This window comes from Saccostrea cucullata, unplaced genomic scaffold (assembly GCF_032062105.1).
Source record: "Saccostrea cucullata isolate Sc308-1 unplaced genomic scaffold, CSIRO_AGI_Scuc_v1 ctg4809, whole genome shotgun sequence".
In the NCBI taxonomy this organism is placed as follows: domain Eukaryota; kingdom Metazoa; phylum Mollusca; class Bivalvia; order Ostreida; family Ostreidae; genus Saccostrea; species Saccostrea cuccullata.
Genome location: NW_026930571.1, coordinates 17,799 through 44,433, shown reverse-complemented (window position 1 = coordinate 44,433; position 26,635 = coordinate 17,799). Strand labels below are relative to the sequence as shown.

Genomic DNA, 26,635 nt, shown 5'->3' with positions numbered 1-26,635 from the left:
AGACATATGTTAATTATTGTCACTGAAAAATGTATTTTTTCATAACAAAAGGAATAAACCTGTGTATTTAAGGCGATAGTAATTACTTTTTCAGCTGATTGTCATACAGTATTGTGAGGAAATCGGTTTCATCTATTTTTTCACTACACTTCATGTGTTTCAAATCATTAATTATTTTGTTTCACACAAAATTCGGCGTTCATATAGCGTGTAGGACTTTAAGTTATTGGTTCTTAATGTTAACTTACAGTCTACATAATGTCAAGGTTTTCGATGTTACTGTCTTAAAGTTATTGGTTCGTTGTAATCTAACAGTATACATTATGTCAAAACTTTCCATGTTACTGTGCCAAAATAATTGGTTATCAATATAAACTAGTAGTATATGATGTCATTGAAAGTAATTTATGCTACTACACGTTTCTCTACGATTTTTGGTTCTCAGTGTGAACTAGCAATATACATTATGGCAATGTTTTCATCTTTACTGTCTCAAATTTACTGGTTCGCAATGAGAACTTGAAGTAAACATGATGTCTAAATTTTTAAAGCTATTGTCTCAAAGTTATTGGTTCTAAATTTAACCTAACAGTATATGATGTCAAAGTTATCCATGCTACTGACTCTAAGATTGCGGTTCTTAATATGAACTAGCAGTGCATAAGGTCTAAGTAGAATTAGTCCTGTCACAGTATCTAAGTTAAAAATTATAAGTACCAAACAACCTGTGCTCTGCAATTAAAGTTAATTCCGAGATCAGCTTCTAGGAGCTCAGATTCTGCCTGCAACTCTTTTGCAAGTTGTCCCTCGATTAGTTTTTGATGGGTCTTAATCTGCCATCCCACTGCAGGTTATTGAAGATCGCCTCTTAGGGGTTCATGCAGATTATGCTAGACCCTCATGCAGACTGTCCCTAAATCAGTTTTAGTTGGGTCAGATTATGTCTGCCATTCCCCCTATACATTATCCGATTCAAATGGGTCATTTTTTCATAAAACATTGTTGCCTACAATTAATAAGCAGGTAATACGAATTGAGACACATGATGTTTTGCACTTGAAGACTTTGCATACCTTTAAATGATTTCAATCTTTTCTGAAGCACATTTGATAAGTGCAAGGATAGTGGATGGGGGTTGGGCATTCTTGTCGTCGGACTGGAAAGCAGGTAGATACATGCATGTCGTTAAAAGATAGAAGACAATATTCCCTTCAAAGGTCGTTATGTGATACACTAAAAAAGATATTCCCTGCAAACCTTATTATTTTTCCCACTTTTTCGAATAAATGATTTATACACAAACACTGTTTGAGAATATGCACAAGTGTATAAATTTTGTTTAAAAACATTCGAGAAAAAAAGAATATTGGTTATTTTTAAACTGGTTTGGTTTCTATAAACACCAAATACTATCTAAAAACTTTTGTATGCCTTACTGTATTTTGAATTTGGTACTTGATGACCGTGCTGTTTGCATTTTATTTTATAAAACTAATTCTTTTAAACACCTACCACTACATTGTAAAACAAAACTTTATCAGAACAATTTAAATTGGCATGAGAAACCTTTTTTTTTTATCATTAATGCTTATACAGAAACAACTTCTAGAAAAAGTGATCTATGATTCAGAAAAATAAAACATTGTTTGATTCAATTGGATTTTTTTTTTGTTGCACGTACATTTTTCAAAAACAGGATGTTTTTAAAGTAAAATTGAAACATTAACTCTCGATACAACAAAATGAACATAGTAATTAAGTACAGCAATGAAATCTAAAGGTTTCGGAAAGTGATAATGTATTTAATATACACAACCAAACTAAAGATCTTTTTAACTTTACGGCAATTATAGAAAAGACAGCCTATGGGACTTTGAGCAATGAGAGTTCCTTTAATAAAACGTACAATATGACATGAATAAAAACTAAAGCAAAAAAGGGTTCCAAATTTACGATCTTCGGGGGATGATATAATAAATTTATATTCATGCATCCAGGAATATTTCTTGTACAATAACAATATTTCTTGTCACAGAGCTTGTTCAAATTATTTAAAGCCTTCAATGGCTTCCCATTAGTACACTGTACCAATCCAGTTCCGTTATTAGCCGATTACTTAAAATTCATTTTGAACAGAATTGATAAAACAAATTCAACATTAATGAAGAAAATCTCAATATTTAGAAACATATAGGTAAATGAACGGGGTATTATGACTGTTACTTCCATTAAGGTGTAATATTCCTATACCTACAGTATTAACATTTTTTAATGAAGACCATTTTAGGGACTTTGATCTTGAATACTGTTTGTTATCTAGAGATGCTTCATTTTATAGTCAATTCAATCAAGTCTTCTATACCGCACAGATGTTTATTTTTAGTTTCTATTGCCAACATTTTCATTAATTACATGTATTTATACCGGTAATAGTTTACCTAAAAGATTTATATTAAGTTCCTTTAAACTGTTTAAATTGGTATATTACTATCTCTTAACGTACAAATCTTTTAAATGTTCAGAAGCAGAATGGTTTATGATAATTTAATTAATATTATATTTCACTAAAACTATTTTCATGGGCGATTATTGAAAGCAAGCTTTTGATGATAGATGCATGTTATTTTACAAGCACAGAAAACAATTTGATATTCTGATTTAAAAAGCAACGCTTTATCATGTTTTCTAATGAGAATTAGATAGGTATGAGAGTAAATATCATTTTCATAATAAGTAGATTTTTAATTTGATTGTGAGATAAAATTAAAAAAAATACTATTTACTATACTAGTATCAAATTTTCTTCACATCATGATTAGACATAAAATTCATATCTGAAAAGTAAGCAACGCCTCTTATTTTAAACTATTTTCCATGAGAATCTACATTGTAATGCTATTGTTGCTGATGATCATCAATGTTTGGATGTTCGTAAAACACTTATCATTCCCCCCTCCCCAAATCGGAATTTTTCTAAGGCCAAGGGTCATGAATCTGTCCCAAATTGCTTGATCATACGCAAAACAGAATTGAATTCATCTGATAAATCTGTATACCAAATTTCATTTCAGTACTCGCAACCTCTGCGAAGAAATTGAACGGAAAAATCAAATGTTTGGATTTTATTCTATCCAAGGGGTATAACTTTGTCAAAAATGGCTCGATCGTATCCAAAACATAACTTGACCTAGATATTCTGATGATAAATCTGTTTTAATTACCAAATTGTGAAGAAAAGGAAAGAAACTAAACGTACCAGCAGACCGACCGACCGACAGGCAGCAGCAAAGCAATATGCCCTCCCTTCTTTGAAGGAGAGCATTAAAAAGCTACGACAGAGCCTTTTATGTCTCTCCCATATTTCGATATTTTACGAGTAAAAGATGTTTCTAAACAACAAGACTTCATGAATATGCTTCCACTTCCAATCCCTCAAGTATCTATATACCCTTTTCAGCTAAATATTGTGATGCATCCTCTACAAAATCGAAGCTAACTATTGCCAAACAAGGGAATAAAACAAGGATATCGACAGTCTCGTTCACAGACATAATTTCGCAATTTTAATGTTCAGTCTATTACCTAGGCAGCAAACAATGTTTTTTTTATTAAGACTGACTGATGTTTTTTTATACTTATTTACAAATTCAATTTTCTAAAGAATTTTAGCTAACCCAATCAGGACCAGGCGCACACAGTGGATGTCAGAGACTTACAACTCCATGGCACCGGATTCTACATCTGATATTTTCAAATGTTTGCATTTGCCATGTTTCCTAATTACTTAGTTTTTATCGAATTTTGAACTTGCGAGTAAACTATGGTTAGTTTTGATTTCAAAATTAAATTTTTCGTAAATGTTGAATATTACATGTATATCACTGAAATTCCATAGTTTGATTCATAAATATGTACTTGTAAATGTCAGACTGAGGGTTGAATACATGTACTAACTACGAAATCCCTGTCTGATTATTTTAATCACGCGAAGTCATAACCAAATGTGATTTATGAATATATACATGTGTAATATCAACTGGTATATTCTTTCACTTCTTTGCAAATATAAATGCTCTATCTTAAACTGAACAAATAACAATATGTATACGTGTACATGAATGGGTATCTTTTAAATAAATTATTCACTCAGAGCGATAGATTTGTTTTTCCTAAACAAGACCGTTTTTAAGAATTCAATACATGTAATATCATGTTTTCTACAGCTCGAAAGAACGATAACCCGTTCTTCCTAAATCCTCTTTGCTTTAATGGCAAATGTACAAATACTGAATTAAAAAATTAAATCACGAAAATATACATCTTTGTATAAAATATTTATTAAGACAGCATGTATATTCATTATGAAATTACAAATTACCTCAACCAGAAAGACGATTTCATTTAATTCTATCAATAAGAAAATTCTATAGAAAGTCGTTTGATGTTCAATTATTTTAAAATTAACTTGACAATTATTAAGCCTCACACATTGCACAGCAATATTTGCAAGTTTGCACATGACTTATAGACAATTCACTTAAAGCAATATGAGCTGCATGTTTGACATCGTAAAAACAATGTTGCAAATTTGTAATTAACTATTTCAATAACAGAAAAATAGAACATTTATAAACTTCTGTTGTTCATATTTGCTATGAAAGAACTTTTTATATCCTTAGATTGAAGCAAAATTGAATTATTGTCGTCCAGTACAATAATAATTTCTTATATAATACTGTATATTCAGTTGTACAGAAATATTTCTTCTGAAACATTTTAAACTTTATTTTGGTTTTATTGATCATCGGGGTTTAGATTAGATACAGATTCATCATAATAACATATTTTACCAGCAAAATAAAATTCTCAAAAATGCAGCTCATATTGCTTTAAGTGTGTATTTAGAATATAATGAAATTTATATAATGAATTTCACATCTATTGGTTGAACTTTATTATCAATATTGACATATACTAAATCCTTTATAAAGTAATTGTTATAATTATAGTAAATATTAACCCTTTTCAAAACATGTTGTGCTGTTAAATTGACACTTCTTGATTCTGTCGTCCCATTTCAGGTAACTACCGTCGAAATCAGACCTTGCACATGTATTGTTAACAGTTATGTTATTAGAACAGGAAATGAAGCCCTGGCACGTGTAACAGGACTGGTAATCCCCGTTCATCAGACCATTGCAATCGTTTACACAATCTGAAAAAAAGTGTTTGATGATGAATCACACATTTTTTAAAAACAGCAACGAAGGTAAGAAAAAGAAAATTTCTGTTCTACTTACCAGTTCCAATGATTGGTGAAATATATTCTTTAATTTTGGTAGCCGTATTTGAAATCTCTGGAAAAAATACTTAAAGTTTATTAGAGGTTTAAGAAAAGTCAACAAAATGTAACGATAAACAAGAATAGTCGTTCTTCCATATAGCCTCTATATGTTAGTCATTTCTGATACCACGATCGGCAAAGAAGTAATTAAACTTTGCTTAAAAGAAGTTTAAAAAAAAGTAAAAGAAGTTAGCATAATTTGTTACTGAAATAAATTAGAGGTGCACGGCCAGCTGTTTTTTGACTTTCTTTCGAAAACATTTACTCTTACCCTCAACTTAACATTTAGATATACATGACTGTATAGATTTCGGACTGGCAAATTATTGACCTTGAGAAATAATACCACAGACCTGCCTTCATATGTCGTTTGTTTTACTAAATAAAATGTTAATGGTAATCCAACAACCTAACTTTCTGATAAACGTGAGGAGTTTAAAACTTTTGTTTACAATCGTCAATTTTCCTTTCTTATTTAGTTGATTCGATACTAAAGAACATCCTCTACATATGAATAATTTCTTAAACGAAGAAAGTTAATGACAGACAAGTTGCAATTGATGAAACAAGAATATCAACTGTCTCGTTTAAAATCATCATGTCATTAATTTGATTGTCGATTCAATTATCATGTTAGCAAAAATAATATATCATTAAGTCAAATACTGACTATCTTTTTGTTTACTTAATTTCACACCATAATTTATACACTAAATTGTGACGAATGTCAATAAATTGCCATCTTCCCTTATGAACAATATACTAGTTCCTTCATCATCTGCATACGGCGTTTATACATGTATATATCTTAGTTCATTCGATATGCAAAAACATGCTCTCTGTATGTACAATGTCTAAAACGAGGTAGATTATTTATAAGCAAGATGATAAAACAAGAATATCAGCAGTCTCGTTTCAAGTCATTATTTCGTAAGTTCTTTGGTCGATACAACGACCTTGTCAGCTAATACATTTTATCATTGAGTCAAATGCCGATTGACGTTTTCATATTAGTTGGTAGGCCATAATTCACATACTGAATTGTCGACAGATTTTTTTTCTGTTATGTTTCGATCATACAAGGAGCACTCGGCGGGTGTGACCGTTCGGCAGGAGATATTCTTTTCTCAATTGCATCGGACCCCATCTCTGATGAGTTCAGCATTTCTTCTGCATCATTGTATTGTTTAATTGTCTTTTGAGCTTGGGTGCTATTCGTTATCTCCATATATTTCATTTCGATTATGAAACGACCTTTGAATGAATTTTAATAACTCTCTCTTCATTATCAATTTCCCTTTACTGTGCAAGATCCTAAGTGTGCGTAATGATATTTATACATATATATAAGCTGTGTACATTTTGAAACAATGCAAAGTAAAGTATATTTATGAGAACCATCATTTTTAGAATATAAAAACTTTTAGACCCATTTAAGTTCACAAAAGACACAGTCGTCGAACTTTATTGACAACCCATATACAACACAACACTCATTTGATTTTTATTCAAACAGATGGTATTGCAATGAAATTTTTTTTAAGTGATTGTGAAATGTATTGCTACAGCTCTTTTTCAGATAAATCGTCCTAAGATCGATCTTGAAGTAAGAGCTCTTTCTTTTAGGTCTAGCTAAACTCTAGTTTTCGTGATATTCCCTGCAACATACCTTTCTTAATCTCTGCTCTGAGAAATTCTACGGTCCTGGTGAAATTTTTAGAAATATTTGGCAGTTCAGAAAGCTGATCTGTATTTAAAGCACTCAATGCTGCTGCCAAAGATATTCCAAGGAAGATGAAAACAATAATTGCAAACGTACAAAAATCTCTTTTCCAACATTTCGATTTCTTCTGAAAAGAAAAGATCACGATGAATTCCCCAATTTCTTTTGAAATAGCAAAATCAGTTTTTTTTATGTTGTGCACTTTCATTTTACAAAACGTGAGGAAATTTTGGATGAGAGAGAGTTAGAATCAAGTAATAATTGAAACATATTCGATGTGTATGAATTATGAAAACTCTTAGAGTAGCAATAGTTTAAGATTTAATTGCTGAGTAAATGCGAAAAGAAATAAAATGATACATTGTATCAGTTACGTGTTATTGTTAACATCATTCTTAAGACTTTACTCCCTAACAGCTGTATATATTGACCATGCTTTGTAAAGTAAACATCGCAGTCTACTTCATTTATGAAATCTATTGTAAAACAAACCCTAAAGTGCTTGATAAAACCCCCAAAAATAATAGATGAGTCGTATAGATAATGGATAGATTGATTGATCGTGTATTGTTGAACATCCCTCTCGAGAATTTTTCACTCATACGAAGACGTCACCGTAGCCGGTGAAGGGCTTGAAATTTAGACCTATACTCGGCACTCAGGGCCATTGAGCAGTGCGGGTTCTTTATCGTGCCAGCGCCTACCGTGACACCGGACCTCCTTTTGTAAGGTCATATCAGAAAGACACGTGGCTTTCACTTCTGATACCGAGCGCTTGGCGAAATAATTACCTATTTTTACGCCGTAGGTTTGACGCGGCGCCGCGAAGAAGAATCGAACCCGGGCCTCCCGATCACGAAGCGAACGCTCTACCACTAGGCTACCAAGAACGGTATATAGATAATAAAAAGAATAATTTTGTGTGGTAAAGATTGAATTGGACGATGGACGGTCTGCGAAGAAACAGATAAATTTTATAAACCTTGTTAAAAAAGCTAGTAATGTGTGTTTTACTGGTACGGAACTTGTGAAAACAGAGTTACGCGGGAAAAAATGAAAGCGTTGACAATCAAACTTTAGCTACACGAAAAATTGTCAGCAAACTGGGTGTCAAGTGTTTTGGATATATTTTTATGAATTGGGAAGACGCTATAAACTGTGTTTGATTCTAAATGAAGAGACTCAGTAATTTTGAGAAACTTTGTCAACTTTGTTTTTGATGCAACATTGTAAGTTACCCGAGCTCCGTGGTGAAAAATCATGTTGCTCTTAAAACTGACTATCATGTGTTCAATTTAAGCAAACGGAATGAATCGTCACTAATCGACAAAATGTATGTTTTTACGAGGGGTGATCAAAATGTTCGCGAACTTTCTCTCTATCTACAAAACCACAATTCAGATTAGTTGAAAAATAGGCACACACATAGCCATACACAAGTTCTATAAATAGTATGTGCTGAATAAAGTTTTGCTTCTTGTTTGTGACGTCACAATGTAAAAATGACGTCACTATGTAGGTCACTTGTGACAAAAAAAAATTGATTCTCGGTTCTACTCGTTCAACAAACGACCGAATAGTTTATGGCATATCTTAAAATCCCTTTGAAGTAGCATATAATAATTTTCACATAGTTTATTTAAACAAATGACTTCCTATAAATTCAATTAATGTTTGGATTGATCGTTTTGGTGAAGGAAGGCAGATGGTTAAATATGACACTTGTTATTTTGTCCAGTGAAAGCAAGTTTGAAAAGAGATGTGTTTTTAATTAGCAATTTGCTATCCAATACCTCCAAATTACACTTTGAAAAATAATTGAATATTTCAACAATAATATAATCATTAAATTCCTAATTTATCGTTTACTTATGATTTTAAACATATTAGATATGATAAAAAAGGAGGCACCCATTCTCATCCACCTTGATTATACGTCTCTCCTGAGACAGAAGATTTGGGTTTTAATGGTCGCCATGCTTATCTTTGGAAAGGATATTCTTATCCACCCATTCTGTTGCCGAGAATTGACCATTTCTGACAAATGAACTGTTTATTGTTATAAAAAATTACTTACATTGAAATAATATAAAGCTAAGAAAAATCTTTCAGCTTTTGTGACGTTCTAGAACGCTACGGAAGAGGTCACGTGACCGCCTTTATCACGTAATTTGCGCATAAGGCAGCATGTTGGAGATGTGCATTAAAATCGGAGAGTACTAATTTAAAATAAAATATAATCAGCACTGAAACCAAATATTGTTTCTTTTATGGAAGTTATTCAATTAATTCGCGAACTTTTGATCACCCCTCGTACATATTGAAACAAGTTTATGTATAATGTTGTAAAAATAATATGATGCAGAGAAACATTGTCTACGTATTTGTGAATGACTCTCTTATTTTATAACATGAATAGAGGGTTTAATGATAATTCATACATAATTCATGCAAGTATTTGTGAATATAAAGGTACAATATTCCGAGGATCTCAAGTTTTGAATATAAGCAGGAAGGACATTGCTTTAAAACGAGATCTATTAAGGTAGGACAAAACACCCGTGAATTCTATTTTAACTCATTTCTTAAAAAGGACTCAAGAAAAAAAAGAATAGTACTATATTGACAACAATGAATGATCCCTATAAAAAAATAATAAGTTTTGGCATGTTTGTGTCATTTTTTGGGGAAAAATCAGAGAATCCTATAATACTCCTATATTGGTCACTTGGGAGCTTGTTTACACTATCGATCTACCCGGTAAGTCCAATAAACAAGCATGAAATACTCTGTTATTATTTTGTTTCATAAATAGAAGAGGGCTGATATTTGGAAACATATATAAGAAGTCCCCATTCGTTATGTACTACAAAGGTCAAAGTCATATCAAGCGGTCAAAGGTCAAATAACTAATTATGACGTCATCTACTTAATCTTAAAGTTTTTTTTGCCATTGACACTTTTTTAATCGCCAAAATATCTGAAACCACTAATTCAATTTTCTTTTTTTCACATTTTATTCCAGAACCCATTTTAATTATCCCGTTGATTTTTTGTAAAAATTGAATCATACATTTCAATTTTCAATTTCGATGCTAGGTATGTTCTATTTTTACTTAATATTTTTCTCTTTTTTTCCAGCATCAATATGACTTACTGATTTAAAGTAACAAAAAGGTTATCTTTATTCAAAGTATTACACAAATTTGCAATAAATCAAATGATAATTCAAAAATAAGGCTCATTCTCAAGTGGAATTTCTGATTTCACAATCTTCTTACAGGGGTCTGATGGGCCATATTTGAGACTATGTGAGCAAACAATGTGTGATTGAATTTCTTTCATAAAATATATAAAGAGAACTTTCAGAAAATTGAATTTAAGGAAAAAATTGGCCTATCCAGTGTCTCCTACCTTAATCAATACCTCATCATCATCTGAAAACGGCAACGATCTTTCGGGATCTCTTACGATGTACTTTACACCAGGTTCCTACAGAATAAATATTATCATAATTTGAATTGAATTCAAGAAAAATTGCTTGATTTCAGTGTAGCGGGAGCAGCAATTGAAAACAAGATGGTTCACTGTGATTATGTTTATTACAGTTGTATAAATACCAAATGCATCATCATATACCATCATACAGCAGATTCAAACTATGGGTATGAATCCATCCCTATTTTCTAATACATTACATGTGTGTATGTCTTATGGATAATTGTCACTGGTCTTACAAATTTCTCCAAATACAAAAAACACAACTATACACTTTGACTGCCCATGGGCTAGTAATTAGCTGGACACACAGGACAAAGGGGGTCAAAGGTTTTGGCGGGAAATATTGACCAATGGCTATTTTTAATTATGTATTTTTTCAAGGTTAAGAGTAAAGATTTAAGTTTAGAACTCTAGAGATTTTTTTAGACTTTAATAATAGAAAGTTGTTATAAATTTATTTACATGTCTAATGTTAAAATAAAACATATTCATTTTAAATCAAGTTTATTATTGAAAGTTATTTCAAAACTTTCAATGACATCTGAAAAAATACTTTAAATTAAAATCAATATAAAATCAATAATATCACACCAGAATAGGATGCATTAAGTCTTTCGGTTTCTTTTCCTTTGGTTTTTTTTTTTTGATTGCAAAAAAGATATCCTTGTCCATATTTTTCATTGATCAGGGGCCCGTTTCACAAAGCCTACTTAGGACTAAGTTCTATCTTAGGAAAGAACTTTTACCTAAGTTCATTACTTATCCGTTTCACTAACCTCGTCTTATCTTAGGATATTCCTAAGTTATGTCCTAACTTTAGGACAGGTAAATAGATGACTTAGGAAGAAACTAAATATTGCGACTGCATAGCCAAGACCTCTTATGGAGAGAGAGGGTGTCTTTGGTAAGAGAAATTCCAGTGGACTACTAGTATATGAATGATTAAACTGCTTTACTTTGTATGGAATTATTAGGATTTCAATAATTAGTTAACATGTGTCAAAATTAGTCCATGGTATATAAAAATGTCCGTTCACAAAACTGGAGCTGGCGAAATAGATGGTACACATGCTGGAATAATTCCCCATCATTTGAAGAGCACGCCTTTGTAAGCATAAAAAAGCACATGATTTGATCCATTATGATTTATACATGCATGTATACATTTATGATTTTATCTACCTGTACATGTATATCTGTATATTATTACTAGTATTTTATTCGATATTAGATTAGAATTTGAAAATTATATTTTAAATAAATGGAAACGCTTGTTCGCTTTCTATAGGTACATAATATGTACATGATTCTTGATGAACCCCCAACCAAGCTCTGGATATATACTGTTGATTTTTCTCCCAAGAATGGTTGCATCTTATCTCCTCTAGGGTGTTATTATTGAAGGGGACACAAGCATAACGCATGCAGTTTTGTCGTCTATGGTATTCTATACAGCGGTAAAATTATTATTACCTCCATCCCGTGTTCCAACGGCCATGAGATTATAACCAGTTTTTCTCTCTGCTTAATAACATGTATACCTATGCATAAGATTTAAATAGATTTCCTTTTTTTAACTTCTTTTAGTATTTCCATATCTGTAGTCGCAAGTTTGAGATTTTTTTCTGGCATGGCCTTCTTATTTTATATATATGAGAAAACTTTACACGGCACGAACAACTAACATGGGGTAGTCATTTTAAAATGCCCTCACATGTGTTCGCTACGAAGCAATCATTTTGAATTTCACAAGTAGATACCCTATAAAGAGCAAAATAAAGTAAACGTATAACACGTAGAACAAATGTTTAAAAAATACAAAAATCGTATACCCGGAAGGGTAGAGGGCATGAAAGGGTGTGTCTCACAATGTGAATGTTTAGTTCTAGCAGCATGCTTCGCAAAGTTAAAACATACTTCTGTCCAAGTCCTTTGAAAGTGGAGGTAATCCCTAATCTCCTCGCCCCTCCCTTTTTGAAGCTAAAAATATAATTTATACTGACATACTGAGAGTTGTAGATAGAGCGGAGAAGTTATTTCATTGGTCCTTATAGTTAGAGGAGGAAATGAATTACCTGTCATTAGTAAGGCACAACTTAAAGAAATTACTTAGGAAAAATTTAAGATAAGATTGTTTCGTGAAACAGCTGTGACAAATCTTAGGAACTTCCTAAGTTATAACTTAGGCATATCTTAAGTTATGTCTTACGAAATATCTTAGGAAACATTTGTGAAACAGGCCCCTGATCTACATGTAGGGTTTTCTTATACATTTCTTGTTACAGAATAGTTCTACGCACTTGCTTAACATATTCCACGCTTAACAATAACCCAAGAAATGACATTAGAGCTAGTCTGCCGGATACGTGGCTTTTATGCGTCATAAAAAATTGTTTTTTAACTTTTTGGAATTTTTGAATGTGATGGTTTTCTAAATAAAAGTTGTTATAGTATTAGGTTACCTAAATCGAGTGCTTGAATTTTTTTTTTTTGGCCTTACAGAATAGAAAATATTTATATTGTATTATAAATAATAATTCTGTAAATGATAATCCACATTTCTTGAAAAAATCTTAAATTCTTGACATTGAATTATTGTTTCGTGAACAAATTAAATTTTAATCTTAAAGAAGGAGGTATGTTGCTATTATAAACATTATTTTTTTTTAATACCCAAGGAGCATGTGAACAGGTTTCATTAATTCTGGAGAATATTTTGTTTGGACATAAATCTTTATAATATGGTTTCTAAGAAATTAAATATTTATTTTAATTTTCGTGCGTTGCAAGATTCTTTCCAATGCACTTGTAGTCAACACTTCAAACCCCCTTTTTGGTCTGTCTGTGTGTACCTATGTTTTATTGTTGCTTCGAACTTTTTCTATAGATTTTGTTTTTAGACCTAAATATATATAAATATACGAAAATTGATATTTTGACACTTAATTTGATGTTTTATTCAATAAGAAAAATTTACCAAACTTTAACCCCTGCCAACTACTTCTTAACTGATAGACTTATGCTTTCATTTTTCACATGAGTATTCTTTTTTCAAGACCTACTTTAAAGAAATTCGCCTTGAACGTTTGGAAAGATTGGTGCTATAGGGCTTGTAAATTTCACATTTTAACTATTAGCTTTTGTCAACATCTTTTTCTTTGGTACCAACCATTGCGATTTTTGACCTTGATGATTTAGTTTGGTCTACGTATGGAAAGCCTTAATCTTTACCATAATGTTTGAGTTCTATGGGAATATGGCTTTTATATTAGACAAGTAAATTTATTTTGGAATACCTTTCTTTGGGTACCAACATTTTTTCATTCTATACCTTGGTGTTTTCCCTAATTTTGAAACTTGTTTACCATGGTAAAACTTGATTGTTGGTACATGTACTGAAGCTTTCATATTCCACATGCACAGTGCTTGTAATTTCCTAAGTTCATTACTTATCCGTTTCACTAACCTCGTCCTATCTTAGGATATTCCTAAGTTATGTCGTAACTTTAGGACAGGTAAATCGATGACTTAGGAAGAAACTAAATATTGCGGCTGCATATCCAAGATTTCTTATGGAGAGAGAGTGATTGTTAGGGGAGAGAAAATCCAATAGACTACTTGTATATGTATAATTGTGTTCTCTCCAGGTTAAAACTGCTTTACTTTGCATGGAATTACTAGGATTTCATCAGGCAAACGTGTTAATATTAGTCCAAGGTATATAAAAATGTCCGTTCACAAAACTGGAGGTTGCGAAATAGATGTACACATACTGGAATAATTCCCCATCATTCGAAGAGCACGCCTTTGTAAACTAAAAAATAGCGTATGATTTGATCCATTTTTATACATGCATGTATATACAGTATGCTTTTATCCATATGTACATGTATATTTATTTATATGAGGTAATGCATATGTGGATCTTATGTGGCTAAATTGCCTATGTACAGAGAGTTGTAGATAGAACGGCGAAGTTATTTCATTAGTCCTTTAAGGCACAACTTAAGAAATGACTTAGGAAAAATTTAAGATAAGATTGTATCGTGAAACAGATAGGACAAATCTTAGGAACTTCCTAAGTTATGACTTAGGCATATCTTAAGTTATGTCTTATGACATATCTTAGGAAACGTTTGTGAAACAGGCCCCTTACTTACGATTGAGACGTTAAAAACTTGATCATGGCTGTTATACGGAGTACCCGGTGTTTTAAATGTACATAATGTTCATTTTAAATATGTAAAACTATAAATTTTATCATTTTCACTCGTTTTTGTTGTAAATGAAAAATAATATAATTACCCGGTTGTTATATAATCCTTCCTGTCTAGGGGAAATGTGTAAAATCTTAGGAATACGCCCATCACTGCTTCCCGATTCCTGCGATTTTGTTGACTGAATAGAAACATGACATGTCTTAATTTATTCTTTTGAAGTTGATTTTTTTTTGTTTATTTTTATGCATTTTTCTCTAACAAATTAAAATATAATGAATATTATTCTCTTCTTTCCTTCTTGTTGTAAAATTAATTTAATTAACTTTTTGAAGCATAGCTAGATTTTACTTACGCACTTATACGTTCTACAAGAAAAGAGACATACGATATTTTTTATCCATCAAAAGAAATATTTAATACAAACACATCAGTATGAATCAATTTATAGAGATTTGGGAGTTTATTAGACAACAATGATTAATACACAGCTGAAACCAAAAGCTTCATATACCCTTTCCTATGTCCTGTGTAGAAATGATATCCAGACAGCTGAAATGAAAAAAGTATACACTAAGAATCAATTATAAGCTTACAAAAGTTTGAATCCTAACGAAATCGATGATCATTCAACAGTTTTCTTTGACTTTAGCAGAAGTAAGATACTTAGTGTATTCAAATCACAATCTGCAGAGAAGAACTAACCTAAATGACAAACTCACGAGCGAAAACGTAATTTCAAAAGCATGCGACAAGGGACGAAAAATAATGAATTCCCTGATACATGTAAATATTGGGGTGCGCAAGCACGGTAAAACCATCTCTAAAGCTCCAGACAATGGAAAGTTTTACTAGCAGTTCTATATGGTTACAATATGTGGACAATCATGTCAAAGAAGTCTACATGCAGAAAATATTTCCATTTCTAATTTAATTCTCTATGATAACTCTTAATTATTAATTAAAATTAGCGGAATTGATTTCTTGATCATTAAACCGGAATGTAAATTAGGCAGACCGATAGGTCAGGAGCTAAGGAGGCCTAATGCAGTATGCATGCAAATCTCGTTCGCATCTATATGGATCTCTGTGTCTGACGCTAATTTTTAAGGGGGGCAAATGTAAATCTCGTACGGCTGCCATTGTGTTTGACGTCAGTGGCCAAAGACTATTGAAATTGGCATGGGAGTTTTTTGTGTAATTTAAATCTATATCTATATTTTTAAAGTCTAAATGTACAATTCTATTTCACAATGAAATGAAAATATAAGGATTCACTGTCTAGGTAGTACACTATCGTTTATGCCCTGGCATACAATACTACATGTAACTAGACTACGATTCACTAAATCTCGAAATACTACAAAGATTTGCAGCACGTAAGATTCAAGCCTTCGATCGACAATCTCAATCACCATGCACTATTTACTCGTTGGGACTCATAAAGATGGAATAGATTATTCAGAAGAATCAACTACTCCTCTGGAATCTAGCTACACTATACTAGTATTTTCTAAGCGTCTGTTTATTGCAAGGTTGAGTACCTTCTCAGATAATATTCTTCAGAAGAAACGCGGATTTATAGTCTGTATTTGTAAGAATATGAAAAGTTACAATATAGATTACTTTTTTCAGCGAGTAACTAATCAGTAGAAAAACACCATCAAAACTCATTTGGAATCACTACTTCAGCAATCTTATAAAGCTTTCTTCTTATAACGAATAGATGAACTCACTTGGATACCGACCAGAACTAAATCGTTCTGCAGAAATACACGAAGAACTTACACATCACCCACTTTAGATACTCAGTCTCCAACACCGCGAGAACTACCTGGAAACTATTTGAACTCAAAAATCTCCCAATTACTTATGAGACGGAAGAATTAAGTAGTGTGCAAATTATGCAAAAGAAATACACAGGATATCGTACTACACTTCATGTTAGACTGTACGAATCTGTACAAAAGCTACGAACATCTCATGACCATGATCATTAATTGTCTACCAGTGAACATATATTTATTTATTAGTTACACACACAGTTAGTGACCTAATACTAACTTTTATAATAAATTATTAGAACTGGAAGATATCGGAATATTTTTGTGTTGTCATTTTACTAGTTAGGAACACCAATTATAAACACAAATATAGTTATACTGGTATTCATTCTCCGTTTTTTTCTTCATTGTAAAAATATCTAATCCAATATTCAATGTTTTAAAAATGTTAATCAATATTAATGTTATGGATTAATTGGTTAAAACATGAAGAAAAACATCCTTAAGTTTGCTTTCCTTTTTTTTTTTTTTTTTAAGAATATCATATCTTACCGAATTTGGATTCTTTGATTCCTTTTTCTAAAAGGAATAAAAGAGAATATTCATTAAATTATTTACATGAATTTAACTTTATTGTTGGAGAAAGTTTAGTAGTAATGCATCTGAAATATTACAATCCGTGGTGGAAATAAAATTCATATGTCATACAATAAAATCGCTGACTAATAATTCAATTGTCATTGTTTAGAAAATCTGATTGATTCTACAAATTAAAATAATTTTTTGAAACAAGTTTCTATTATTAGCTCCTTACTGGTGAAACCGGAGGGGAATATAGGTTTCCTCTACGTCTGTCCGTCCGTCCGCCTAGCCGTCCGTCTGTCTGTCAGTCTGTCCTACTTGATTTTGCGCGCTGTTTTTCTAAACGCTTGTTATTTTTATATGTTTTCTGATAAGGTCCATCTTCTTTTTACTGATGTTGTCAAATAAAACGGAAAAATCCATTCCGAAAAAGTAAGAAAGCAGAGCATTTTAGGGAGACACAAAGGATAGTACCTCTATAAATCGCAAAAGTTCAGAATATAAAACAAATTTTGTCCAACGGTTTAATTTTCTTGGTTCTCACCTCAGAGATCATTTCCTTTTCGAAAATAAAGGGGCTTCGTTCTATAAGATTTTTCATATTTTTTTTATCCTTTTTTTTTTAAAAACAGAAATTCAAACTATTTTGATGCTTCTGTTGAATAAAGGAAACTTTTGTTGATATCTTTCTTACCTTGGAGAATTTAATACAGTCACTCAAAAGGTAATGTGTAAAAGATAAACAAATTCAGATATCAAATAATCACAGAGTGCAGATATAACAATAATTGAAAATATTATTTTCTACATTTTCATTTTTGATCCTTGTTTTCATTTTGAAGATTTAAATAACATTGTATGTATGAAAGACTGTTTCAAGAAGGTCATTTTCATACTTGCCTTTTTCCTTGATTCTCTTTGCCTTGTTGGGTTACCGCTCTGTTCTGTGTTTTGCTCTCTGGAACGACGGTGAACTGATGGTCTTTAAAAAGATTAATTTATATAAAAAATAGTTTTTATCTGGTTTTCTCTGTTCCAGAATATGAATTCTACTACGATTATTGGCTACTTCAAAGGAAAGCCGCGGACATTATTCTCCAATAAATCACGAACGTCATCAAAAAATTATCAGATCAGAAACACGTATAAAACCTGTGCAGTTGAAATGTACATTTGACTTAAAAATGAAATACGTATTTAAACCACGTTGATGTGTCGTCTTTTGAAATTTAAACACTGTATATTGCAGAAAGTAGCTGATGAATGTAGATTTCTAAGGCCAAGCGGTGCTGTTTCCCGAACCTCCCTCCGCCATATTTAAACTCCGTAATCTTGGTAAAGTGGTAAAATAGGAAACTGATTTTATTTTTGTATATTCAAAAAGATTAATATTTTTAAGCTACAAACAATAAAAGACTAATTTTAATGCAGCGAAAGCTCAAATTGTCTGCACTCTATTCACAGGTAAACAAACAAATTTACACTCTGGTGTTAAATGGAACAGCGTTAAAGCAGCATGGTGACCTAATTCGATTCTCTATAGAGAAACGATCAGTCGGATTTTAGGGCTGCTAACTACATGTAGCAGAATAGAAATAAAGTTCTTGTTTTCGTGAATGATGCAGAATAACCTCCTCGGTCTCGAAATGTTGTTTGAGATATAAAAGCCTCGGCTGGGGGGGGGGAGAGAGAGAGAGAGAGAGAGAGAGAGAGAGAGAGAGAGAGAGAGAGAGAGAGAGAGAGAGAGAGAGAGAGAGAGAGAGAGAGAGAGAGAGAGAGAGAGAGAGAGAGGGAGAGAGAGAGAGAGAGAGAGAGAGAGAGAGAGAGGGGGGGAGAGAGAGAGAGAGAGAGAGAGAGAGAGAGAGAGAGAGAGAGAGAGAGAGAGAGACACAGAGAGAGAGAGAGAGGAGAGAGAGAGAGAGAGAGAGAGAGAGAGAGAGAGAGAGAGAGAGAGAGAGAGAGAGAGAGAGAGAGAGAGAGAGAGAGTGTGTGAGAGAGAGAGAGAGAGAGAGAGAGAGAGAGAGAGAGAGAGAGAGAGAGAGAGAGAGAGAGAGAGAGAGAGAGAGAGAGAGAGAGAGAGAGAGAGAGAGAGAGAGAGAGAGAGAGAGAGAGAGAGAGAGAGAGAGAGAGAGAGAGAGAGAGCGCGACACGCGAGAGAGAGAGAGAGAGAGAGAGAGAGAGAGAGAGAGAGAGAGAGAGAGCGCGCGGCGCGAGAGAGAGAGAGGGGGGGGGGGGGGGGGGGGGGGGGAGGGGGGGGGGGGGGGGGGGGGGGGGGGGGGGAGGGGGGGGGGGGGGGGGGGGGGGGGGGGGGGGGGGGGGGGGGGGGGGAGAGACGCCTCGGCTTTTATCTTTCAAACAACATTTCTCGACCTCGGAGGTTATTCTGCAACATTCACGAAAACGCGGACTTTATCTCTTAAATAATGCTGTAAGATCTTTTTTAATTACATTGTAACGTGCAAACCTACTGGATTCTACAAGGGACAAGGGTTCTTTGATTGATATTGTATATATTCCCTCTTACTCTACCTGAGTTATTATTGATTGGAACTATGTAGAATTAATTTAAATGGTAGGCCGTGGTCCCCGAGCAAGATAACCTACACGATGTTCCTGGAACAGCCAGAGTTCAAATTGTTAAGTGAAGCACCGAGGTTCTTTCACCCTTATACAGAATTACTTCGCCCTGGTTCCTTACCACAATTCCTCTAGACTGCTTTCTTTCCACTAATGCACTTCTAACCTTTGCTCTTTTATTTCTCAAATATTTACTAATTACCTGACGTTTTATTCTTCAGCTTTCTTCTTGCGCTTTCTATAACTGATTCCGTCAGAATAAGGCCTGGCAGCTGCCAGCGTCTCCTTTATATACGCATGACCCATTCTACCTACTCAATGGGGTGATCAGCCTATTGGATGAGTCTATTTTCCATTATCCTCTCTGATTCAATTATAGTACGCATGACCAAATTCGCTACCCATTACAACTTATTCAATACCAGTTTACTTTAGAAAAGGTGTAATTTTGTTTTAAATTAAAAATTTAGAGCATTTTCTCGATATCAAATTTATCAGAATGAAAATCGAATACAATTCACTTACCTTTCGAAGGAAGTACCTAATTTGTCATGGTCTCTAGGATGTCGTGTAACCTGAATTTAAATTTCATAAAATCATTCTTTTTCGGATCTCTTTTAATTTTACAATTTTAAAACACGTATTGAATTTGAAATCAATAAAAGCAGGCACTTTTGCAAAACCATGCAATTTATTCTCACTGTGAGCTAATCAAACCCCTGCTAGGAACGATAAAATTTGATATGAAAAAATACTTTTTTGTTATACGAGTGCCATTCTATCTTCTCTGTATTTTAAGCATTTGATCTAGAGTTGTATACATAGAAAGGATTAATCCTTATGTAGCTGAATTTAACTGAACTGCAGAACGTCAGTTTTCCTACAACCGAGATATCGCATCGCAGTAGGCTCTGACAAAAAAGGAAACTTAAAACTCCTAAGTGCTGAGTAAATATCTAAATTAGCAGCATTCCAATGACATATGAGTGAACAAAACTCGGGAAGCCCGAAAACCATTCTCAAAAATTGGTATGCTGAACATTACAATACTTCTACATCACACAGCATTAAAATATATGCCATCAAGTAAAGAAATAAACTAAATTTTATTTAGGTTGACGAAAGAGATAAATTAAAATAATGATTTTGAAGAAAATACAATTTTCGGTTAAAGTTAAAAAATGGTGCTATAAACAGTAAATAAATATTTGGAGAATTTTAGTAAAATTTGCAGTAAAGTTTTATTTACTGCGATAAATATATAGACTGATGATTTCATTTTGACTTCAGTAGCATTTTTAAGTTGTAAGGATTTCAGATTATTCCTGCAGACGAGTGTTTTCTTCCTTAGTTTTAAATCTTCAAAATTTTTATGATCATTTTATATCAGTTTTCATGTTTGCCAATGAAACAATGAAACTGTTTATATCCTGTAATTCAAATCTCAGATATTGTAATATGTATTAACATAATAAAACACATATCTATTTGTTAAATGGAGTAGGTTTTTCATCAAACCATGTCAGGAATAGACCCTGTATCGGGTTAATAAAAAAGCTATCCGACTTGCAATTATAGGATAAGTGTATACTATATCATGGTCGTTAATTTCACATTAAATATGAATAACAATACTATTTTTCTGGATACAAAGTCAAGCAATAATGCGATTGTATTGCTGAGAATCTGGGCAAATAAACTTTAGATTTATATAATAATCATAAAAATGATTTACTTCATAGATATATACCAAAGTATATTCTTCGACGCGTATGCAATCTAGTGTTTGCATCAAAAGCCAAGACCTAATTTTTACAATTAAAAACATATATATTATTTCATTATAAATAAATACACCAAATAATATGGATAGGGTAATTGCACCTTTGGCACTAGTTGGCTGAACGAGCTTAATTGCAAATGCGTTTGTAAAGCAAAGGAATGCCACTATTTTAAACAATGTAAGATCACCAGACAACATTTCAATGGGGTGTTCGATAATTAACGCTAGTATTCGGAATGTTTCGTACATACTAATATAATGTTAAATTCAACGTTTAATTAAACTCCAAGATATTGAAAACTATAATTCTCTCGACCTTTGGTAGATTTTTATTTTAGTCAATTTATAAGCCATGTAAATGTTCTTTTGTTTTTATTCTACTTGCCTGTTCATATCCATTTTGTGAAACATTTTTCCGGCCTCCATCTGAAGATCTTAAATATAAATTAAATGGACATTTTCAATACTGGTAAATGATTGTGTTCACATGAGGTAAAAGGATAAAGTTGATATTAATCTTTATTAAAATGTATTAAATATATACAAACCCTGAACTGTTTGCAAATGATGATTCGTCACTTGCATCAATATCCTGTTGGCTGTAAGCCAAATTTCTTTGCCCATAATTGGCCTATTATTAAAAAAATTATTTCTACAATAGAATTATATGTAAATTTCCTCTATTCTTTTCACAGTTATTTGAATCAAATAGAATTTTTTTTATATTAGAAACATAAGTATTTGCTGCACCAAAAATATTCACTTTTTGACTATGTTTGAGGGCAAAATGCGTTTTATCGGACTCACGAACCAAACTCTTTGCCTGAGGATTTTAGATATGCATATGCATTATACTCTAGAACACACTCATAAATGTTTTGTTGTACCTTTCGTATTCTTATTGGTGTCAATCACCAAAGGATACAAATAAGATTTAGCTCATTGGTCGACGTTAGCAGTTCAAATCTCATCGACAGATCCAACATCTTACTTCGCGATCAACGTCGTTTTTAGCCGGGCTTTGCTGAGAGCCCTGGCTATAGGCATCATCATCGACTGTCTTACTATAAATAGCACAATAAACAAAAAAAAAAACCAAAAAAAAAAAAAAAAAAAAAAAAGACAAACAAACAAAGAAACAAACAAAATAGCGTTTCCGATAAACATTATAGTCCCATTGCGAGACGATATTTAAACAAATATTTTTAACATTCCAATCATTAGTAAAGTTAATGATCAATATTTTTGCTTGAGAATTAAAGTGAAAAAGAAATTAGATATTTGCTTTATTGGGATAATCGTGATATAACAATTTGTGCACATACGCTGCTGAATGCATATTGTAAGCGAACTATTTTCAATCGCACGGGCTTTTCGAAATGTTAAAATTGTTGCAGAGTTTCATGTTTCATATCGTTTTCGTCGAGTTATGTAGTGGTTATATTCTGTTTTGATTTTCAGCAAACTAATAGTATATTGAATTGAAATTTTAAGAATAACATGTTCATGTATCGGTGTTTCTACATGTAGTTGGCGATAAAAGTACCGTTTGTTTTAAACTAAAAGAATATCTACAAAATACACATGTGCATTATTTGAACATTTCCAAGACTGAATTTATGAATTATGAGAAAAAAATGCTAATTGAATAGAAAATATGCGAGAATTTCTTGGAAGTATTATTTATTAAATTTCAAAATCATAACATATCTTGGGGTCTGGACTTTTAATTTTAATTACTGGTATATGAGATATTGTTTTAAATCATAATCATACAGACTCTACCTGTTAGAAATCAATGGCCAAAAGGAAAAAAATGAATATGTACTAATTCAGATCAGACAATATTCTCCAGCAATTAAAGCTCGGCTATCAGTTCTTTCAATACTTTGCTTGATTTCTTATAACGGTCAGATAAACATTGAGAAAGTAAGACTTTTCTCCTAAAGATTTGTATAAGAATAATAGGTTTTAAAGTTATAACAAAAGAATTTTCAGCGGATGTTACAAAACCTTTTTTAAAGGGGCATGGACACAGTTTCAACTGAATTAAATAACCAATTTTAATGCCTAAAATTCCGACATCCTCTAATGATCAGCAAAAACTTGAACATCATTTATTGATTAACAAACGAGATACAGAACTTAAAGTTTTTCAAAATGTAAAGAGGGCTCGTGCCTTGTTTTTGTTTACATATAGAAAATATTTTATTTGTAACAAAATGAAATTAAGCAAAGCACTAGAAACTGTCTTATTGTATTTAGAATTAACTTCTTTATTGAAATTGTCTGCTACGAAGAAACATATATTTGGTAAATTAATCTACGTACTATAAACAAAACATGACATGGACCCTGTTTACATAACAAACTTAAGGTTTAGAGCTCAAAATCTGACTTATATCTCAACAACTGAAGTTCAGATTTTTGATGATCATTAGAAAGTACTTAGTTAAATATTTGTAAAAATGGAGAAATAAATAATTTTTTAGCTGAAACTGTGTCTATGCCCCTTTAAAATATATCCAAATGTCGAATTATGAACTATCCTCCACTCGCCTGTTTTTAAATAACTTTATGTCATTGCTGGCCTCCTAGGAGCTTAATATCACAATATTAACATAACACCATTAAATTTAATTAATTGTTTCTGATGAAAGGTCACTAAGTAGCAGAGTTGTTCTATTCATTCACCTTTTAATATATTTTTTGTTACATGTACCTGTCAAAAGCACTGAATGACAGAGTTTTTACTATCATATGCTAATTGAAAACGAATTGATTTAAACATTTTAATCGACAAATTCAAAAGAATAAGAAAAGTTTTATACATTGGAACAAAGGAATCTTAAAAGAGTTTCACTTTGAAAACTTATAAGTAAAACATGTACAGACAACACCCATCAAAGTATAGGTGTAGCAAAGGGAATTAAACGAATTAATTTACCTTGTAAAATGTATGCAATAAACAGTGTATAATTCCAAAATGTCTATTATAGTTTAAACACGATTTGCCAAGAAATTTAAACAGCGCAGTACAAAATATTTACAATACAATACAGTTTATTTGAAATTACACACTCCAATCAAAAAGCAGGTTGTCGTTGATGTAAACCTACTGATGTATGTCAGCTCGAATCTGTCAAGGTGATATTTCTTTTAAAGAAGCATTATAAGATTATTTTATTAGCAGTATCAATCCCCCACCGGCAAGTTTAAACTGACTATTTCCAAAATTCAGTAACAAAGGTAATTCAGGTGTCCATTTAAATGTCGACTTGCAGGTTGCCCAACAAAAAGTGAGCAAGTTTAAGTAGATGTAACTACCGGTATTGAAAATTAACTTCTGATCTTGTAAAACATTTTTTATCAAGATTGTAGTACCAAAAAAAAAAAAATACACAGCCATCCAGCAACGCACGAAAGTTTGTTTCGGTCAAAGTCGAGCAGGTGCTTGAAAATGAAGTCCAGGGCCTAATCACTCCCCACTCAAATACAGTATATAGAAAAATCAGCACGCCCCAAAATTTTAATAAATCTTGTCAATACAGAAAGTTACATGTCGATTTTCATCTCATAATAAAACCTCCAGTATCAAATGCCCGAATCGGAAGGGAAGTGTCATGTTGTTAATTTTGAATTTACCGGGTGTCAGTAAATTTACAGTTAATTTTGTGTTAACTGCCACCCGGTAAATTCAAAATTTACAACATGACAGAAGATTCAGGTATTATTTTGCGTCAGCCATGATTTGACGTGAACTCTAGTGAAATACTGATATGAAACCTACAATTAAAATTAATTTTTTTTTTCTTGCCAGTATATCGAACACGGATTTTCAAAAATATAAATTGTGGCAAAAGTTGTAATGATTTTGTGCGTTACACTTTTGTGGTTCTTTTTTTTTTTTTTGGTTTTAATTTCATTAATGGATGCATACTGATAAAAATGTTAAAAATAAGTTTGCTTTTTATAACAGGGCGAAAGAATCGTCTTTGTCATAAGGAAGGGGGTGGGGTTAAAAAGAGTATTGAAATAATAGACATTGTTGAAATATCAAAGTGTTTTTTCTGGTTAATTACGATTGATTTTCCTCAATAATTATTTTTTCAAACCAGATTTCTTTATCTGTTACCAATATGTTCCAAATTAACGATTTTAACAAATAGTCAAAATTTTTATTTTTTCTCCGGGTATGGTCTAAATTCTTTAAATTTACAGATTTTAAAGATTTTGTTAAAGAGTAGAATACATGTCATTTTTCTATATTGAAAAAAAAATATAACAACTGTAATTATAATTAAGGATACATATGGAGATTTGAAAATTCGATTCTTATATATTTTAACTGATTTTTTATAAATATGAAATAAATAATAAACCCCCAAAATATGAAGAAGTAGCTGTTAGATCTCTTTGGTGCTGTTTTCTTTGTAATTTTTATTTATTCAGAGTTTTACACAAACGTTAACATTGTATCAAATTCTTACAAAATTATCCCAGTTTACATATAAGGATTACTCAGGCATCATATCTTTAAAAATATTGCTGATTTCTGAAAAAAGAAGTTTATGTTGTATTTTTACCCTTATTAAAGAACACATTTATTTTTATATGTTTAGAGAGATATTCCCTGATATGAATGATTAAGATTTTCATTTGTAGAAAGCACGGAGTTCGAATTATTTTCTTGCTTATTTATTCGGTATATTATTTGGCTATCACAAGCAGAATAAAAATTAAAACAAACGCTATTTTTTTTTAACCCTTTTAATCTTTGTCACGTATTGATGTTACATTTATTTATTGTCAGTAATATAAAAAAATATTTTCCAAAGGTGTAATTAAAAAAAAAATGAGAAAATTAAAGATCAAAATGTTAGAATAATAAATTTTATACAATGGAACGTTAACCATAAAATTTTATGTTACTAAAACTTATATAGTTGTGAATACATCATAATTAAGTTTTCCTTAAAAACATTTAGGTACATACCATTGCGTATAACACTATTGTGATGCGATCCTCATCAAATGCTCTAAACTCAAATATGAAATTTCGAAAAATAAATATCGTGAATCGAAAATTATGAGATTGGTTTTTCCAATTAGACTGCCTTAATT

General features: G+C 31.9%; 1 protein-coding gene and 1 long non-coding RNA gene across 2 annotated transcripts; both read right to left on the bottom strand.

Annotated features, from left to right (window-relative positions):
• Positions 1-4,920: 4,920 nt before the first annotated feature.
• LOC134229126 (uncharacterized) lies at positions 4,921-17,707 on the bottom strand. The gene is made up of 7 exons (XM_062710841.1): positions 17,696-17,707; positions 17,122-17,148; positions 14,874-14,966; positions 10,482-10,559; positions 7,014-7,194; positions 5,301-5,357; positions 4,921-5,215 (listed from the first exon to the last, which is right to left on the bottom strand). The coding sequence occupies exons 1-7, from the start codon at positions 17,705-17,707 to the stop codon at positions 5,016-5,018; spliced, it is 648 nt and encodes a 215-aa protein (XP_062566825.1). The 3' UTR covers positions 4,921-5,015.
• A 4,188-nt stretch (positions 17,708-21,895) lies between these two features.
• Positions 21,896-26,635, bottom strand: LOC134229125 (uncharacterized). The gene is made up of 3 exons (XR_009984127.1): positions 26,508-26,635; positions 22,060-22,142; positions 21,896-21,945 (listed from the first exon to the last, which is right to left on the bottom strand). It is a non-coding gene; the product is annotated as an uncharacterized LOC134229125 (long non-coding RNA).

Bases quoted from the DNA above. Each gene is read 5' to 3' on its own strand.
- LOC134229126 (XM_062710841.1), bottom strand. The intron at 7,195-10,481 runs GTAGGAGACACT...TTTTCTTTTCAG, and splicing joins ATGATGAGGTATTGATTAAG to AAGAAATCGAAATGTTGGAA. The intron at 5,358-7,013 runs GTATGTTGCAGG...TATTTTTTCCAG, and splicing joins CAGAGCAGAGATTAAGAAAG to AGATTTCAAATACGGCTACC.